This window comes from Leptosomus discolor, chromosome 2 (assembly GCF_034619465.1).
Source record: "Leptosomus discolor isolate bLepDis1 chromosome 2, bLepDis1.hap2, whole genome shotgun sequence".
NCBI classification, from domain to species: domain Eukaryota; kingdom Metazoa; phylum Chordata; class Aves; order Leptosomiformes; family Leptosomidae; genus Leptosomus; species Leptosomus discolor.
Window position 1 is genome coordinate 41,319,607 of NC_141392.1, and position 20,362 is coordinate 41,339,968.

Genomic DNA, 20,362 nt, shown 5'->3' on the forward strand with positions numbered 1-20,362 from the left:
AAGGTAATGCCTGTGTGTGTCAGATTTTGTCATTTTTTTTTATCATAAAAATCAGAGGTGGGGTTTTGACAAAGAGGTCCTTCATGTTAGAAGACCTTCCTAGATACCACTTTTAGATCCCATGACCAAAGGGGAATTTTTTATCTTTAAAGAAAGATTTATTTTAAAATAGATTTCAAGAATGTAGTGCTGTTACCTGACCTATCTAGTATGGATGTAGAATTTGGGGAGGTGTTGCCAAATGTTATGAGACAGTGAGTATTTTTGTAACTGTAGTTTTCAGTATTAGACCTCAAAGATTCTTAAGTAGGATTATGTACCAAGAAATAAGTTGTTAAGAGTGTATATGATAACCATAAACTCAAATGCAAATCTACACAGAATGGGATTGCATTTTTAAGTTTCCAAAAGATAATGAAAATGGGTCTTTCCCTTGTCCTCCTTACTATTTCCTCCTCCATTTCTGCTTTGACTAACACATAAAAGCCACTTAAAGAGATTTCAGTGTATGACTTGGTCCTCATGTTTTTCTTGAGACACGATGTAGTGCAACAAGATGTGATTAGATAAAGATGAAACAAAGAGGCATACAGTAAACAAATATGTCTCTAAACATGCTCCTTCAGACTAATGAACTGCTCTGTCATGTTTAATATACTAAATGCATTCAAGACATCTAACATCCAAGATGTTAAGATAGTTGTCAGGGAGGACCATGTAGAAATGATTCAGTATTGTGGATTTGTAGAAGGCATGTAACCTCTTAAATTTAATTTCTGGAACTTTATTAATCAGCTTTTGACAGGAAAAGAGGAGACATGCTGTGACAGTCATGAAGTGGTTAATATTTAGAAGCCCAGTGCCTAGAGATATTAGGATTTATTCCCAAAATATCGAAGGGAATGCCTTCACTGACTACAGTAGGCTTCGATTCATGCCTCTGAGAAGAGATTATTTGGAAAATAAATTTCATGACTCTGCAGCTTTCTGGAACTGAAAGAAACTCCAGTCCATTGAAAATCTGAATGCTTTAACTTCATCTAGTGTTACAATGCTCCAACACAACAAAAGTATTTAGAAAGTTGTTTAGTTAATGGTGGTTTCCTTAGTTGTGTCTCAGATTTCTCAGCCACAGGAGGTTACAGTGACTTGCCAAAGGTCAGTCGGTGGGAAAGTGAAGAAAACCAAGGATTCCCAAGTCCTAGTCATGTTATTTATCTGCTAAATGCAACTTGCTCTGTTTTTTCCAAATGCCAGGGAAATCTTATCACTGTTGATGTGTTTAGGTATTTTACTTTTCTCCGACCTTGTTTGAAACAATTCATCAGAGCAGAATTACTGTTTACTGTGTTTGTACACATCATCTGCAGCCCCTTAATTTTGCCTGGGTAAAGACTAGTTGTGTAATGTATTTACTCTTTTCAACCAAAAGTAGAAATTCATGTTCTTTGCTTGGAAGGGGTAGGTGCTTGCAGACTACCTCTATTTATTATATTTTAATTTGTTAGTGTAGATCTCTCTTGAGGGATAATCTCTCTGTATAGGGAGATATGTTTTTTCTTCTAGCAATTATTAATCTTTAATTACATATTTGGAGTGTGATATGGGTCCTTCTAAATGCTCCCTAGCACAGATACAGGACTATCTGAAGTAGTGCTTTGGTTGTTAAACTCTGTTACTTTCCATCCTTTAAACTCGTAAAACAGATAAACTGGTGACAGAAAAAATGCTGTTCAAAAAGAGTTGGGATTTTTCAAGTGAGAAATGGCTTTATTACAATCAAGCTTCTCTGTTCTGAGAGTAACTTTCTATGAAATTGTGATCCAAGGTTTCTAGGATCCACATTCGAGCTACCAGTTTGACCCAACTGGATCTAGTACAGAGGTTCTGACTCTTCCAATTTTTCAAATTAACTGAATACACACCAGTTGAGATATTTGAGATCTGAGAATGAGTTGAGATGTGTTGTCCAACCCTAAGGCTGGTAGAAATGTGTGTATGACACACTGACTTCCGTGTGCATTGTTATATATTCTGATCATCATAACTAATACCTAGAATGACTCTGTCCTTCTGGCAAAATAAAATTTGTCTGAAAAATACCATTTCCCACTTACTTCTTTCATGCAGTGTTTTGCCTAATTTTTTCCAGAGTAAAAAATAATTGCACAAGTGAATTGGTGGGCTTTAATCCTGGGGGTTTTTGTTTGTTTGTTTTTAATTCACTTAAATCCATTTTCATTTTTTTGTTCTAAATTACGTGTCTGATTTTAATATTATTCTCATCTTGTTGTATACATATAATAGTATGAGTGCCAAAACTTTTTATAACAAAAGAATATCTCCTTTCCTAATTATGTATCAGGTAGACTAAACAAGTGGTTTTACAGCCATCATTCATGATTTCCAGAGTTCACATATTTCAAATCTGCCAATGACTGCTGCTCTACTTCCTTTGTGGCACAAACATGATTTGACAATAAAGACATGGAATATTTCTAATCAAAAGGAATATGACTGCAAAGGAAAATAAACTGTAGATACAGTAAATGTCAAATATTGACTAAATTGGACAAGTACAGAACATTCAGACCTGATTTGCTTTAAAGTGTCTAAATCATCAGAAGTCAAAAGCTAGTGTTTTGATGGCAAAATAGCCTTTTAAAATGAAATTACTTTCTTTATCCCCAAGGAAATTAAAGTATGGTTGGATTTTCTGTAAGAATATAACATGAATACATAAGACAAATTCATGTTTTTAAAACAGAGAAAAATTAAATAAGACAGAGGGAGATAGTCAGTTTTTAATTTCCTTAATTCCTGCAGAACAAATACAGTGGAGCGCTAGAGAAGATGGAATTGCTACATACAAGTGAAAGGAAGTATCACAAAATGTGTTCTACTTTTGGTAATTAAACTGCAACCAGCCAAAATACAAACTGGGAAATGTTGCATAGGAATGGGCTTCTATTTCATAGAGCATTGGAATGTACATGGTCTTCGCTTTGTTACCCGCTGTCTTTTGATATGTCAGTCCACTGGTTTTTAATTCGAGTTAGTAAAAACTTCTTTTTCCTTGGAGAATTTTAGCCTTAAAATTTACCAATTGTTAAGTGCTTTGATGAATAAGGCTTTATTGAAATTGGTTCTGTACCAACACATAATAGGGGATCCTTGTGAAAACAGAGCAATGTAGAGCATGAGTGAGAAAAAACTGAGTCCTTTTTCAGTGGATGGAGAAGGACAGGGCTTCTGGAAATCAGGTAAATTTAAAAGATTAAACCAAGAAGTCAGTCTGTGTGTGTGCATATGAAGTAACTATGTGCGATGGAATTAGATGCTGTAATGGAGTCTGATGGACTGGTGCTACTGAACTTTATCAGATATTACTTTTAAGAAAGCTCCTGGGATAGCCTGCTTTGATGAAAGAAAATGGCTAACTTAGCTTTCATTTTTAAACATGGAACTTTCATTTCTGTTTTGTCTATTCATTGCGTAGAATCAAAAATCCTTGTCAAAATTCTGACTGATTCTCTTCTTCCAGACAACTGCTAAAGGAGGCGACGGTCTATGTTCTCTTAATCAAGCTACTTTTGCTATAATTTTAGTAATTTTTAGGAGAAAGCCAGGATTTTGTGAATACCTTAAAAACATTTACTCTGTCTTAGGAAAATGGGATTTAAAATTAATTTTAGAATCAGGCTGATATAGCTAGAATCCTGTACTGGAATAATTCTGGAACTGTTGAGAAATTACAAATCAAATGGTAGCAATTTTGACATTCTTTGCAAAATACCTTTCATTGATTTAATTACTCTTTTATTTAATTATACTCTTCAGCAATAGATGACAGAAATACCTTTTCTCAAATGAAGAAAGTTGTTTGACCTGATGTATTTGTTTTCATAATTTTATGTCATAGCAAATATTCATATTTTGGGGGTTTTTCCCCATTCAAATTAAAATACATTTCAAACCTGTAAAACTCGTTGCAAAAATATAAAGAACTTTTACCTTTCACATGGGTTCTCCACAATATTTTTTTCAAAAAATGCCTGTAGACCTTTTTTATTACTCCTTACTGAATAAGAACACCTATAACCTGTTTTTCTTAAATTTTGTTGTGTTCTGATATGAAGATTGACTAATTTATATAGTTAGTGAGAGATGAAAAAATGTTACATGACATGGAGAAATACCTCATTTTGTCACTGAAGGGCAGGGTAATATTTGTATGCTTTGCTTGTCTTTCATAAATCTATACAGTTCCTGCATTGCTAGTAGCAAAAGCTATATTGGGTAGGTTTGCTTCCTAGCATGAAAATTACTAGTGTGTGTGTCACATTCTCAAAAGTAGCAAAAAGATGAACAGGCCTGAGACTTCTACTGGCTCAAAGGAGATGATGATAAGACTTTTTAATGAGGAGGGAAAACATACTGGTGTGATTGGAATGCTGGTAGCTAAATTTTCATGGAAAGTGGTTTAAATGCTCTGTTTCATTTATTTCGGTACTCTTCTTGATATGTTTTCTGCATATAGAATGCACCACGATTATATTTTCTATGGACTTTATTCATTTTTTTCTGTATTGTGCTCTTGGCAGATCAGTACTTCGGTAATTAATTTGTTTTCCTTTATTTACATTGCTCTTAAAGAGAAAATGGGTGAATTAGACACGCTTTAAGAACCGACACAGCCAGAATATCCACGACCACCTAGTTTCTCTCTATTCAGTTTAGGTAAAAGAAAATATTTGTTTTCAAGTAAGTTGTGTAACAGAGGGTGAACAGACTACTGTGAAACCAATCCATCTGTCACATAATGCTACATTACCGTATTACATCAGCAGCCCATTTTTTAAAATGCCGAATATAACTGATACTGAAAATTTACCATGCTGTAATACAATTATTAAGAACAACTTTTGTACAAGAGCATAATTTAAAAGTCACTAGTAAAAATCTGTTGCGATGCTAGCAGTTGTATTTCTGTATTATAGTGGAGTTTAATGCCTCAAAGCAATTTAAAGGACCAAGAGAGCTAGAAATTTATGTTTTATACAGTATCTCAGCTCCCTACATGCTGAAATATTAGCAGAAGACCAGCTTGCCTCCTTCAGTCTTCCACCACCACAGGCCAGAAAGCAATGCAGAAATCACCAAACTAATTAGGCTTTGTCTTATCCATATGTTGGTGAAATGCTGGAACACTTTGCCCAGAGAGGTGGTAGAAGCCCTATCCCTGGAAGCATTCAAGGTCATGTTGGATGGGGCTCTGAGCAACCTGATTCAGCTAAAGATGTCCCTGATTACTGCAGGGGGCTTGACTAGATGACCTTTAAAGGTCCCTTCCAGCCCAAACTATTCTGTGGTATGGGTGTTCCTCCTTGCACTTTCATTGTGAATGGAGAAGTAATCCTGTGCTATGATCAGCCTCCTCATCTGCTGTTGTCCAGAACAGGTTAGAGAACCTCGAAATATATGCAGGCTCATTTTCTAAATTGGTATTCCATTTTCATATCATTATTTACCCTGAAATGTTATTTCTGTCAATGTAATTTTAAACATTTCTTGTAATTACTTCTTTCCTCTTCAGCATTTGATGGATAATGATGCTGCTTTTTTTTTTTCAAAGGTCTCCTCCTTGCTCTGCAATAGTTGCTTCTAAAATGATCTGCTTCTGTGATGTGGCTTTATAATGTCTGGGATCATCTGACAAGCAAGGAAAAGAGATTCCAACCAGACAAATGTAGATTTAAAACCATTAGTAACAGATGACATAAGAAAGCTGTACCAATTTAGAAAACATCTGGTTTTGTGGACTTAAATGACAATATTTTGGAGTAAATGTAAATATTCTCCTGAGGAATGTCACTTTTTTTTAGGTAAATGAATATATTGTGACTCTGCTATATCCTATAGCTAGTATTTTTGAAGTGTTTTTTGAAGGCAAAATGCACTGTTAGCTACCTTTCACTTTTGTATCTGAGTTAGTTATTTATAAGCTACCTTAATCCTCGTTTTGTATCTCCTACAAAAATGTGTGCTTGCATTGATTCTTTAAAATTTAGCCTGTATACTAACCAGGGTACCATAATCTGTTCTGGTTTGTTTGGGTTGTTTGATTTTTTTTCGATTGAATTTTGACATTTTGTTTTTTTCCTCCTTGGAAAAAAAAAATCCAAACCTTTTGAACATTTTTGTAATATTGTTTTGAAAAGTCTGCTTGGGATCTCAGAGGTCAGGTTTTCAGTTGAGTTTGTCTGTTTCTGAAATATACAGGAGACCCCATTTTTAATGTCAAGACCGTCTTATCACAAATTATAGCAACTCAGGAAACATCTTGGCTTTGAAAGACCCGTATTTTGCCTAAGAAACATTATTTCTGTCTCTGGTAGCACAGTTTAGAAGCTCAAGTCATGGCCTGACAAATTAATAAATAATGTTTATGGTTTAATTCCTTTAAAATTTATATTTATTCTGAATTAAGTATTCTTACAGCAATCCTTCTGTTAATATAAATACACTTTCACCAGGACCTCCTTCATCAAGCTGTTTCCTTCTCAGGTACCCATAGTGATGCTCCCTTTTCCTCTGTCATTCTAACCAATGTTTCGCACCTGTGATGGAAATAATGATTTTACTGAAAGAAGAAATACAGTTTTCAAAATTATCATTGGCTTCAGTGGTTTTGAAATTGCACCATCTGGATGTGTTTTTTAACTCTTTTGGATAAGCTTTCTCTGGTTTGGTTGTGCAACACTAACATTCAAGGTTTGAGAAAGCTGTATTTCTAATTAATTCTAATTAATAATTTCTAAGTTCCAAGATAAACAGATAAATAAACAAATGCTTTTCTTTATCTGCCTGGAATTTAAACATGAAAACCATTCATTTAAAGTGGTAACTTTGAGAGAACATATCTAAGAAGGGATTTATTTTCATCAACTTCATTATTAGGTAGTTCAGCCCTACTGAAAAGTGAATACTGCTTCTTTTATAGTAGCCTAGCTGTGTCTCTGTAAGTGCATGTTCATTCCTAGGACTCTCTTCTTCTCGAAGTATTGATATTCAGAATTTGGTATAACTGCTTAAAATTGACAAGGCACAGGGATGAAAAGCAAAAGAACTACTCGTATGATTTGTAATAAACTGCAAGCACTTTTAAAATGAAATGCTAGTTTTGTTGATTAAGCATTTTATCAGAGTCTATCGTATTGATGCAAGTTTAGTGGTGAACATGCAGTGTTGATGGCATAGACAAGCCGAGTGGGACTGCTCATCTAATTAGAAAACACTCAAGTCTCAATAGTAATTGCTTAGAACCGGCATCGACTTTCAGATAAATTCAGGATAACCGAAATTATTCTTAACAAATGATAAAAGCTTGCCCTGCACTCATTTAATGTAAGCACAGGCTGCTAGTATATATAGTACAACCCTTCTTTTACAATCAATTTGTAACATTACCTATTTGCTGTATCTGACACGGTACAGATGAATAGGGCAAATAAATTTGAATTTTAATTAGAAATTCACAAATTGATAATTACAAATGCAGACATAAACATGATGACAGATAATGCTTCAATACAGAGTTTCGTCCTACATGCAAAGACAGAACATCTTTGGCTCTCCCCAAGTACTCTTTTTGAGGAAAGAGTATGAACTATTTGCTCACACCAGTGACTTCATACTGCAGAAGGAAAGGAAGACAAGGCAGAGGTGTCAGTGTAATAGGTATATGTAGTAAATTAAGCTTTTCAAAGCATCTCCATTACATCCTTTTAATATGATTGGAAACTTTTGTGTTGATTTGTTGTTTGATTTTATAGTGTCAAATAATTACATCAGCAAATAGAGGTTCTGAAAAGGATGAGACCAGTCATTCTTGTATTCTTTTCATTGAGTGAGTTATTCTCTAATTTAATGTTCATCAGAGAGTACTTAGGGCAGTTCCCTGTGTTGCTAGACCAGAGAAGCAATATTGCTGACTTAGAGAAAGCCCTGACTGACTGCGCTTTTTTTCAGCAAGTTCAGATAGTTGATGCATGACTGTCATTAACAGTGTAGTTAATCTCACATGTTTTAAGCCATTTTTCAGCCTTGTACTTTAGTCAAAAATCTAAATGTACTTTTCTGTAGTTGTGGATATTTTAAACTTTGTTTGCACCCCAAGTAGGAATGAAGAGTTGAAATAACCCAATTCTGCATTAAATGGAAAATGCTAAAATCTTTGGTACAGAGATGTCAGACCATCTCATTTCTACACACTTGATTAAGAAAAAGAGTTGTCAGCACTCCTTACCTGAGATGATTTGCTTTAGTTTGGTGAGCAACACTGAAATACTCTGTCTGGCAATTAGGTTGCCTGTATTTGTGCTTGTTATTGCAGCCTCCTGGGATTTGTAGTTCCTGTATTTTGTGCTCTTTTCTTCTCTGATGCAGCTTGTCTAGCTGAACAAAGGCCCCTGGTTCACTGAATTGGGCAGCTCTCAGGTGGCACTGTGATGACTCAATTAAACAAGGATAGTGCAGTGATTGTTGGCATGTATAGTCCAGGCAAAGAGCAGCTCACATGGGAAGTCAGAGAGTCTAAGACTTCTAAACTGTAACTCTGAGGGGGTAGTTTAAACATTCATGCAAATATACAGATTTTTTGCCTCAGTGAACCTCAATGCAAAATACTTTCTTAAAAATTTTCTGCATCCTGCAATTACAGGCTTTTTAGCTAATGGAGGTCTCAGCAGAAAATTTGTAGTATAATTGGCAGTGTGTGAGACAGTGCATATGTAGTACAACGGAATTTCAAGATAGGAGTACAGTTGAAAGGAAGAGCAGTTATAAGTAATTCATCATCAGTATAATACTAACAAGATGAGAATATATCTGTGTATTCTGTAGAATCAGCATGTGTTGGAAGAAAGAAGAAAATGGCAATTACCTTGTAAGGAACCTTGCAGCTTTCTCCTACCCTGCTAGTTTTGTTCAGCCCATGTTTCTTCATGTACGTGTCTGCATGGGGGGCTGGCTGAGGAAAGCCTCCTGCAACCTGCCGGCCAGCTTCACTAATGAAGTGCTTAAGTAGGGAGAGGAAAAAATGTCAAGGGAAACTTGTTGCATAATGTAAAAAATTATTACATATTGTAACTTCTTGTACTTCATTATCAAGTTTGGATGAGGTTTTTAGTTACTTCCTCTGGGGTATTCCACCCCTGCCTTTGAGTAAAATGAAGAAGAAAGATTTTAGCAAAATCAACAAAGCTGGAGTGTGGGTGAATTCCATTACACTCAACATAAGAGCAATCCCGTACTCTGAGATATGATAACCGAGTACAAAATTATGCTTAGTTTCTTTCTAGTATTCCTGGGTATACTTGTAATTCCCTGGCACTGAAATTTGTTTTAGTAACAGAAATTGAATTGAGATATCTGTAAATGTGTAAGTAGGTAAAGACCTCAAGCTTTTACCACGTACCTCTTGAACTTCAGTTGGTTCCAGATAATTGCTTTGTTTTTCTAGTCTTGGAATTCTTGTATCTAGTGACCATCTTCATTTGGAGTTGATTAGGCTTGCTTTTAAGGGAAGAAAAGACTCTTGGTCTGCACTAACAAACTTTTTCAGCTTTTGTTATTTTTGGATTAATTAAAAAACCCCCACTTCTTAAGAAGCAGTGATGCTGAATTATAGTGCAAGGGGATAATTTTTGTAGGATGTGTGGATAATTAGGAATGAAATTCATATTTATGAATTTAAAGATCAGAGTTTTCCCAAACCACATGGCACTGAAATCTAAGGAACCATAGAAATTCTGATCCTAGGAGTTGTATTTTCATCTAGCTGTAAGTAGCTAAAGGATACTGGTCTTGGTTTGTTGTCAAGACTTGCACTGTCAATAATGGAGAAAGACAGATACCTTTGGGTACTGACTGATTAAAGATAGAAGAGGTGAATTGTACCCCATATGGCAGAAACCTTTCATGATTGTATCAAAGAACAGAAGCCTAGTAAGCATAGTTCTTCAGTGGACTTTTAGCAATACACGTGACTGAGAATTATCACCTTCACTTCCCCTTTGATAACTTTTAATCTCTCTTCCCCATGGCCAGATACTACTAAATCTGCGGGCTTCTTGGTTCTCTGTGCATTCTGCCCCTGGGCTAAGTCATGCATGTCTCTGTGCTGAGCTCCCAGGGCGTGTGGAGCAGAGTCAGTGGTCATTATTAGGCAATATCTCCTGTATCCTGTAGCCTTTCTATTACAGGACACCACTATCTTCTTTCTTTTTCCTTCACATAAGATGCTTTGTCATTGTTGTCATAGAGTTAGTCTTTGAAATAGATTTCACAGAGTCCTTACATGTCAAGATGAAGACTGCAAATTATCTTCACAAGGAGACAAGTGAATTTTTAAATATTAATATTGTAAGTTTGTTCTGAGTTGCCTATGCGTCAGAAAGTTAGTGAGTTTTTGTCACAGAGTTGCCTCACTGGTAAACAAACGGCACATATTTTGAAGTATACATTTATTTAGAAATGCTCCTGTAGAATCCTTGCTGCGCTTCCTCCTAGCTACACTTTTCCTGTTGTGTATGATGATGACTGAAAAGCTAAAAGATGTGCTTATACAACTTCTTTTTCTCAGGCACATTGAGCTTCATTTGTAGACTGATCAGGAGGTAGTGGTTTGTGGATTTGTTTTCTTTGAGAAGGCTTAGGGCTAAAAAAGATCCCATTGCATGATCAGAGCCAGTCAGGTTTAACCAGGTAAGCACATAAGAAAAGAACTGTGAAAACCTAATTCTGAGATGACATGAAGCAGCTTATATTTCGCATTTGAGCATTGGGTCATGTGACTCAGAGGCAAACAATGATACATCAGGAAGGAAAATTATTATATCAGGCAACAGTTTGTGTTTCCCAGATTAGACTTCTTGAGCAAAATTAGATTAAGATTTTCTTTCATCATCCTAATTAAACTATTCTGCCCTTTTCATTGTCTTAGGTCATTGTTGATGAATGACAAAGAAGTGCCTCGAGTGCTGCTTCCCAAATATAATTAAATTAGATGTTTTTCAGTGGAAGCAATTATACATTTGTTGAATTTAAAGTAGCTAAAAGAGAAATAAGGACTATGTATATTGAAAGTTAAACTGTGCACCTGCATGTGTTGGATTAGACAGTTTTGAATCTTGAACTGAAGCATTAAAACAAAAAAAAACCTTTCATTTTCTTGAATTCTTATGTTTAAGATTTAAGATGACCACCCAACACAAGCAACTTTTTAGATTTCTGTGCAAAAAGGGACAAGACAAATAAGAATTTTGTAGTCTAATAGAGAACATACAGAATCCTAGGTCAACTGTAACTAGTTAGGCGTTTGCTGTTGTGTTGTATCTTGTTTCAGAACATTTCCACTCACTTATGCAGTAATCTTTGTACACTGAATTAACCAGGCAGTTCACACAATGATGCTGTCTGGAGTGTGAGTTGCTATTTGCACAGAGGGTGCTGGCTCCGTACATGGAACAATGATCTGAGTTAGATGTGTAGGGGAAGGTGTAATTTTTGCAGTCCAGACATCCTAGAGCTTTGCTAATCAAAACCAGAGAACTGCCCCCCAGAGCTACAGTCCCTATCAGAGTTAGGTTTTGTACAATTTAGATTTAATCTTATCTGTGAAGCAAATGTATGTGAATGCCAGTTAAAAATTTATTCCATATACCATCAAAAAACTGATTATTGACAGCACTAGAAACACTAGCAGGAACATCAGCCAAAACCCTCCCCTTCCTCAGCAAAGTTTCCCCCTTTATAATGACTGTGACATTATGGTATGGGCTACACCTGTAGCTAACTCAGGTCAGCTGCCCTGGCTGGCTTGAAACTGTGAACTGCCTGCCTAGCATGGCTGAGCTGTGATTCTGTCCCACCCAAACAAGGACAGCTAGGCATTAAACGTTTGCACTCTTGTGCATTCCTATTATGTTCCAGAATTGTGTGCTACATTTCTAGTAATCCTTATTATAATTCAAATAAACCTTTATCATGTTGCCTTATGTTTGAATTGTCTTCTAAATTTTGTCACAGGATAACATACATTATTATTCACTCTGTAGTTCTAGGAATATTCTTATAAACTTATGCTGCATGTATGGAATTTATCATCAAATTTCCTTCAGTTCATTTCCATAGAAGACCATGTGCCTATGGTTATAATTTACTTTATTGTTTAAAGCAAAGATATTCACTTGGTCTTCCATCTCTTGTTAACAGTATCTACTTCTTGTGTGTACTTGCTCTTTTGGACTATGCCACAGGATTTGTGTTCGTTGAGTTGTTGATATATGATCTATAAGTACAAGAAGCATGTGAACCTCCAGACACTCTCTGTATAAACAGGTTTTTCATGAGCACACAAACTAATTGATTTTGTTTCCATTTTTTTTCATTTTCATTGTTTTCAGTTTTTTTCATACATACAATCAATGTATGGGTTTTTCTTCTTTTTCCCTATGTACATCACTGGTGACCCCAGCTCCCTTTCCTGGTTCTATACGACTCCCCCATTGGGCCAATTAATGCACAGCTGCAACTAACGCTGATTTGCTGTTTGCTGATTTGGGTCATCTGACTTTTGTAGAAAAAAAAGTGTAGAACAGAATCTTGTCTGCTAGTCTCTTTTCTCAACACAACCCAGCCACAAAATTTTAATGATTTCTTTGGGAACCTATTGAGGGGACAGAGGTTAGAGAGAAATTTTTTTAAAGATTTGACTAATAAAATAATATGAAATGTTTTGTCGCACAGTTTTTCTTATTGAGTGTGTTGGTGATTTAAGGAAAATGAAAGGATAGTTGTAAATAGTTATATCACAATATAATTGAATATTTTGTGAAGTTAGGTGTTCAAAGAAAGAAAGATGGCAGTTACCTAATGTGCAAACCTCAATTATGAAATGCGCAAGAATAGAAACTGGCATTATCAGGCAGTGACTCTATCTAAATATTCTCTGTATTTTCCAGTAAAAGGATTTGCTGTTTATAGTTCAGATGAAAGTGAACTTTTGGGTTGGGCATAATTTATAAAACATACAGGCCAAATTTGCCTAAAAAATTGAGTTGGAAAAAAATGAGCTAATGTAAAAATACAAAAAGAATGCAGCAAAGTGATTTTAAACACTTTTATACCCACTCCATTACCTAGGAAAAAATCTTACATTTCTGGCTCTGCTGTCTCCAGAGATGCAAAATTGCATCACTTTGTATTTTTTTTCTCTTCTCAAAAGAAAAGAAGGAATTTTTGCTTTGAACTTAAAAGCTCTATTTTTGTTTTGAACAGGCTTTTTGAGAACTGTATCGGTCCCTTAGAAGGCTGTATGTGTCTATTTTGCTTTTGTATATGGTACAATACAGTCAAAACATGAAGTTATATCCAGAAACGTTTTTTAACTACTTCTTTTAATTACTTTTAACTACTTTAACTAAATCTCTTTGTTCTTTGTTGGTATTTCTTTCTCAAAAAACTTTGAGCACATACATTATTTTTACTATTGTCCACAAATAAATTACTTGCAGTTTTTTAGCCTGTTCAAGAAAAATATAGAATATAATTTATAAGTTAAAAAAAAATAGCAAGAGTGGACTTGTTGTTCTGAGAGATTGATCTAGGATTTCTTGGATAATTTATTTTAGAAATTAATGCTAGATTTGTTTTTTCTTTCTTTCTTTTATTTTTTTTTCTCTGTGTTCAGATGGAAGACGTCATAGCCCGCATGCAAGATGAGAAAAATGGGATTCCTATTCGTACAGTTAAAAGTTTTCTTTCCAAGATCCCCAGTGTCTTTTCTGGTAAGAGTCAAAGTGAATTTCGTACTATTTGGTTTCCACTCTACATTCTTTAAGGTGATGCTGAAATGGAAAACACTCTTAACTGAGTGCTATGGGGAATTCACAGTCATCTGTTCTGAAGGAGATGTTGACTATCCTTTGAATACTTTAATTATAATTTTTTTGGTGTGTTTCTCTCAAATTGGAGTGGTCTTACATAGAGATGTTTTTGTCCTGTAAATTAAGTGAAGGGAATACTTAATTTACCACAAAAAGTCAATTATCTGAAAATGGCAGTATTTTTATTGCAGAGTTTCTGCATTTCAGATCTTGTTTTTAGCCTGTTTTCATGGTATGAGTTTAGTGTATAGGCCAGTACATGAAGATAAGAACTGCTGTAGCAGCACCAATAAAGGAAAATCATCACTGCACTCTGCAACTGATGCTGAATTGTGTCTGTAGACATTTATTACAACATTGATGATCTGCTTTTGTAGCTGTCTGCCTGTGCCCAAGAAGCTAAGACTGAGATGTCTGTGATGATTTGCAAGACAGCTGTAAATTTTATAGCTAATCCAAGTCAGTACTGTCACATGCTCAAAATACCTGCCCATTTGTTAATTAACTAGTATAGTATGTTTATTCATTTATTTACATACTTTTCTATCAATATATACATTTATATATGTGGATATGTATCTTTTGTGCTACCAATGAGTATGGAGATCCTTTGAAATAGGTGCCATTGTTGAACCTACTTTTTCCATATTTTTGTAAGAATTGTGATTTTTGTAATGGAAAGGTAGTCCTTACACAGAAAGTATTTATAGAAGTTTCTGCTGTCCAGAAAAGCAAGAATTCTGTACTTTAATTTTCAACCTTTGCAATGTTTTTACTAGTGAATAATTCTGGCACAAAGAAGGAGTCTTAAGAGTGATCAAAATGTCTTCCTGATTTTAGAAACTACTTGTAGAAAAACTAGCAAAAATGGACCTTTATTTCCCATAAGTCAGTACAGCATGCCATCCTATTAAATATTAATAGTTATTCTCTGCCTTACCTTGTGTGCTATGGATTTCAGATTAGACAGACTAATTCGTCTAGACAGACTATTCGTATAGCAGGAGACATTATTTACCGATTTTTTTTTTTTTTTACTGGAATAAACCATGCTTTTTAAGGTTGTGTTAGAATATATGTACAGTGTGCATAGCAGTCACTGATACAACAGCTTTTGTATTGAGTCATTAACTTTATCAACTGCAGGGAGGAAGAAAAAGCATAGGAGAGTTCATTTTGTTACCCTTTGCAGATATTCCCCCTCAAATACCAGGGCAGTAATTTTTGCTGCACGTGAGTAAAAAGCCAGAGCAGCACAACTGTCATTTTAGTTCAATTAATCTACTTGCCTGTCAGTTCTCTATCCTGGATGATATCTGAACTCTTCAAAACTTTGTGTTGAGAGTAGCGTGTTTTCTTTAATGTGTTGGGAGTTTGTGTATATGTAGCCAACGAATCTCAGCTTGAACTCAAAACTATTGATTGCTAGGAAACATGGGAATATTGTTGTCTAAGGATCATGGTGATAATCATGCAAATGTATATAATAATGTCTTACAGTACTGTTATTATCCACAAAAACATCCATATGAAAATGATCAAATCAAGAGCAGATGCTCTCCAGTTGAAAAATACATATATGTCTATATGCTCATATGTATCTACCCCTGTGTCTATGTATAAAAGCATGTGTTATACCCAGACATCTGTCCAGGATTATGTCCCATAAAAACTGGAACTTTGCAATTGTTTGTGTGGAGAAGCGAAGTGGGCAGCTCTACCACAGTTAAGTTATGTTCCTGCAAGCACTTAGAAAAGACCTGTAAGAGTCCTTTAAACAACTTGCGAAAAATAAAGAAGTCCATAAATTGTCTGTAGGAGTAGGGTCTTATGGGCTAGCATTTTAATTATGTTGTTATAAAAGCAAGAGAGGTATTTTTATTTTTGTTTACTTTTATTCATAGTATTGCTTCTAAAAACAGCAAGTGAAAAACTAGTCGAAAGAGCAGAATTACTGACCGTATCTATTTAAGGATGACTGCATTAGCAAAATCAGCCTGGGGAATGGTATCCAAATTTAACTTTCTAATAGAATGTTGTGATTATAATAAATAGGATTATGTGATTATAGTATCTCATTTACTGAGTCATTCCTTAAATGTTTTTACAAGTAAAATATCCACACAGGAAAACATTTCAAATACAGATAATTCTCTATAGGCTGTACACATTGTTGTGCTTCAGAAAAACACAAAGAAAGATAATGCTAAGTGAAAGATTATTTCACCTTGTGAAATTTGGAAAAAAATATTAATTATAATGCTTTATATTTCATGTGTTCATAGAGAGCAAATAAGTCGCTTCATGTTCATATTTGTGCATTCGTTTCTGTGAGCAAGCTGCTTGAATTCAAACATACCATTTTTCTTCACTTCCTTTCTTGAAATGTTTCAAAAGTAGATAATTTAGTTGTCTTTATCTGATTAAAATATGCTTAAAATGAGTTTGGAAGGTATTTGATGAAAAAGCATTCAAATGCATCGATGTGTACTAGTTCCTACTTGTATTTATATCCACATTTAGAAGTGTATCAGATTGACTTTAAGAAGCAAATTTATCTATGGTGTAAATTCACTAGAGGTGCCGAATTGCATACTAATGTGGATAATAGCATTCCAGTCACCTACAAGCAGGAGGTGAAATGGATTGTGAAAAACACCTGATCCTTGACTGAACTCCAGTATATTGTGTAAGTCAAGATAGAAGTTCTTGAAAACAAGGGGGTAAAACAAAACTTTTAGCACCAGTCCTGGTTCTATACTTCATTCCTTAGTGCCAAGAGATTTTTCCTACTTCTTTAGCATTAATGATGTTAATAATACTAATTTTAGTGCTTTTGATAAAGACCTCTCTATAAAATTACACATCTTTTTATGCAAACAACTATGGTGAAGATCTTAGTATATTACAAAGTCTTTGACAGAAATGGTGGGGCTTATTATACATAGAAAAAAACAGTTATTGGAGAGGGAAAAATGCAGCCTTGTCTAATTCCAAATGGGATTCAGCATAAAAGAATCAGTGGAAGTACAGCATTGGGACCTGACTACTCTGACCTTTACTCATGCTACCTGCAGACTTGCAGACCTGTTGTGCTCATCAGTGAACATCTGTGGTGTATTTTAGTATGTCATGACAAGCAAGAATAAATATCAAACACCATGGTATTATTCTGTACTGTAGCTTCTTGGATCTGATGAGCTAATGGTTTCATTGCACTCAAAGCTTATTTTACACCAAGATCTGCCTCATTTACTGTTTCAGAACAGACATTTACAGTCTCCATGCTCAGCCTTTTTTTTTTTTTTTAATTTGCATCAAATAACTACTACATGTGGCTTTTTCAGCATAATTCTATATTGACTCATTCTGACACTCGTTCACTGACTTTTGGGACCATTGTAGCAGTATACTGTATGCCTATTATGGTGTCAGCCAAAAATGTTTTTTGTAAAAGACTGTAGCCTTTATAGAGTCTCACTGAATTACCTCATCCAGCTGGTGCTTGTGAGGGTAAGTACATTTAGGTCTTTGAATAGAGAGAACATACCACGTTCTGTAGCAGATGGTCTTTGTAGTGATGGTTCACCTCAAGCTGAGTCATCCACAATCTTACTTGCAAGTAGTCTCAGACTAGATGCAACAAATAGATGAATTTGCATGGCTAGCTTTGCAGAAAACAGAGTAATATACCTATGTACCCTTGTACAGAAATGGCTAAAACCAGATTTTCTAGGTTATATGTTAGATCCTACGCTTGTCACTGTTAATGGAAATTCTGCTGGAAATTGTAGTATTGCTTTAGTCTAGACTGATTAAGCGTATAAGCAATGCTATGGTGTAAACAATCATTGTTCAAGTAATAGCTTCCTGTCTTTGAGAATGGAATAATCTATTTTTATTATGAACAACATAGTCTGCTTATGCCCATTCACATTATAATCTTGAGTGTGAATATCAAACCACATAGTGTGTTTTAAAAATTGCACTGTTTTAAAAGGCAGAGCCTGAATTATCTCTGAACTGAACGGGTTATACGTCAGGCAAACTGGAAGTTTCTTGAAGGAGGGATTGAGTCAGTTTTCCCAGTAGATTTAAGCGTAGGTACACATCTGATCATCTAAAGCTGGGCTTGAAGATAACATTGAAGTAGTTTCCTATGTGGTTCTTGGGAAATTCGACTGAATACTGAAAGTTGTTATCCCTGTCTATGGATCTAAGTCACTTTCTATAATTAATGCTGATGAGCACTGTCATGGTCACTCAGTTTTCAGAATACACATGTTTAAAACAGTGGTTGATGGCTGACTAGACTTCAGTAATGCAGGACCCCTAGTATGCCTGCTGCGTAATCAAAATAATGTTATTTGTCAGATATATATTGTGGCTTTGATTTGAAACTTTGAAGGCTCCAAGGAAAAAAAAATAAGCAGGAGAGTTTGCTCTTTCAATGTGATTATGCATTTTGATGAACAAAAGAAGGGCTTGCTGTTGTTGTCTCCATGGTTTTAAAATGTTTTGGAGTAAAGAAGATAGTTTATATAGACATCTTGCCAGTCAACAATAATAATGGCATGAAGGTTGTCATGTGCATTCTTTACTAACACTGATTACAGTATTAGGAATTAAAAGAAGGCAATTTGCCTGGAATGTGGTTCACCATTAGGCCTGGAAATGGATAAAAAATCTTACTTGAAATGATACATGTACGGAGTCTGACATATGAATCATAGGGATTAGAAGGAGCTCTAAAATATCACTTTTATTTTTACTAAGGAGAGACAGAAAGTAAATGCCAAAGTTTTGCTGTTCACTTTCAAGCAGAATGAAGCATTCAGGGTTTACAGATAAAGCACTGCAATAGTCAGGGTTTGTTTCAGGGGTCTTTGTGGGATAAGCAGGTGGGTTGGTCAGTATTTGTACTGAAAGTTTCATAGGATAATCATAACATGGATATCTCATGAAGAGAGATGGTAATATAGTGAAGTCTTACAGTCATTACGGACTATCAGTGTGATGCTTTGTAGGACTTAATAGCGTATAATACTTGGATGTGCTTGGTGGTGAATAAAATCTGTGGAGAATGTGCCAATTGAGTGGTGTGTAAGTGTGAATGAGGGACGTTGTTTGCACTTTTATTGAAGGAGCAGGGAGAACTATAAGAAATGTAAGTTCAATTAAAGAATACACACAGAGACAGAATAAAAAGTACTCAATGAAAGCATGTTCATACTAGTTGTTACTGGCTGTTTCTGATGCATGGCTCAATAATTTTGGAAAGCAATCACAGCTTGAACCAACAACAATAGGAGATCAGTAGAAAGGTGGTTTTTTTAACATCTCCCTCTGAGTTAAAGTGAAAGTAAAAAGATTCATTTACCTTTCTCAGGAAAATACAACCCATGTGAAGTCTTTAGTTTTTTCTCATTCCTACATGTGAAGCTCATATTGTGACTTTTCAATACAGATACTGCATTTCCCCATTTTTTTAAAAAATTATTACCATTGTATACCATTTTTATTCACAGTTTTTGCTGATCTCAGAACATGCTTATTTCTCTTCTACCTGTGAAGTTGTTAAGATAATGAGATGTTGCACTTTGATTAGCAAATGCATTCATACAATCATTACCACTCTTTATTTAAACACTAGTAGTATTATGCTTAGTAAAAATAGAGGATTTATGTATTTAAACATAAAAAAAATCCTGCTGAAAAGCAGACCGACAGTCTCAGCCTGGTCAGATGTGATGGGAGACCCCAGAGGAAAGCAGTGTCATAGTACCTCATCTCACCCACAGATCACAGGTGGGTGAGCCCAAGGAATGAGTCACAGGAGCTACCTGCAACAGTATAGCTTGTTATATAGAGGTAGGCAGCAAAATATAAAGAGCGGTACAGTGGGAACTGGATGACTCAGGAGACTAATAACAAGAAAGAAAGCATTTCATCTGTCATTAGTTTTGATCTTTCCCAGCTAAGTAATGAGTTGTTAGCATCTGATGACTTTTCAGTGCTGCATGTGAAATGAGTTGATAGGTTTATCCACTTCAGTACTGGAGATTACCTACCTGAAATACAAGATAAAAAAGAAAGCTGTGCTACTTGGATTGACAGAAAAAACCACAAAAGCATAACACCTCAATCATCAGGTACCTTTGAAGCAAAGTAATGTTTGTTGCATTATAGATAAAGAGAAAGAATTCTGGAATTTCCATTTTTGATGTCTTTTCCAGAATAACTAACCAGGTGGGAGAAGCTAGGATTCCTTTCTCCCAAGCCTCTATAGACTGTTGTTTTTTTTCCTCTTCAGTGTCTCCAGTGCTGAGTTGATGACAGGTTCCTACTTTCTTGTTCTTTCCATTCCTTCATCTCCCTTTTCTTGCATTCTTCTACAGGTGTAATTTAATAGT

At 35.2% G+C, this 20,362-nt stretch overlaps 1 protein-coding gene across 9 annotated transcripts in view; it reads left to right on the forward strand.

Moving 5' to 3' along the window:
- The window catches only part of RGS7 (regulator of G protein signaling 7), a 263,975-nt gene that overhangs the window by 101,078 nt on the left and 142,535 nt on the right, over nt 1–20,362 (forward strand). For all 9 annotated transcript variants that reach the window (XM_086460957.1, XM_086460949.1, XM_086460950.1 and 6 more), the window contains exon 2: nt 13,754–13,850. In XM_086460957.1, the coding sequence (XP_086317083.1) occupies nt 13,754–13,850 (97 nt within the window). The remainder of the gene's footprint in view (nt 1–13,753; nt 13,851–20,362) is intronic.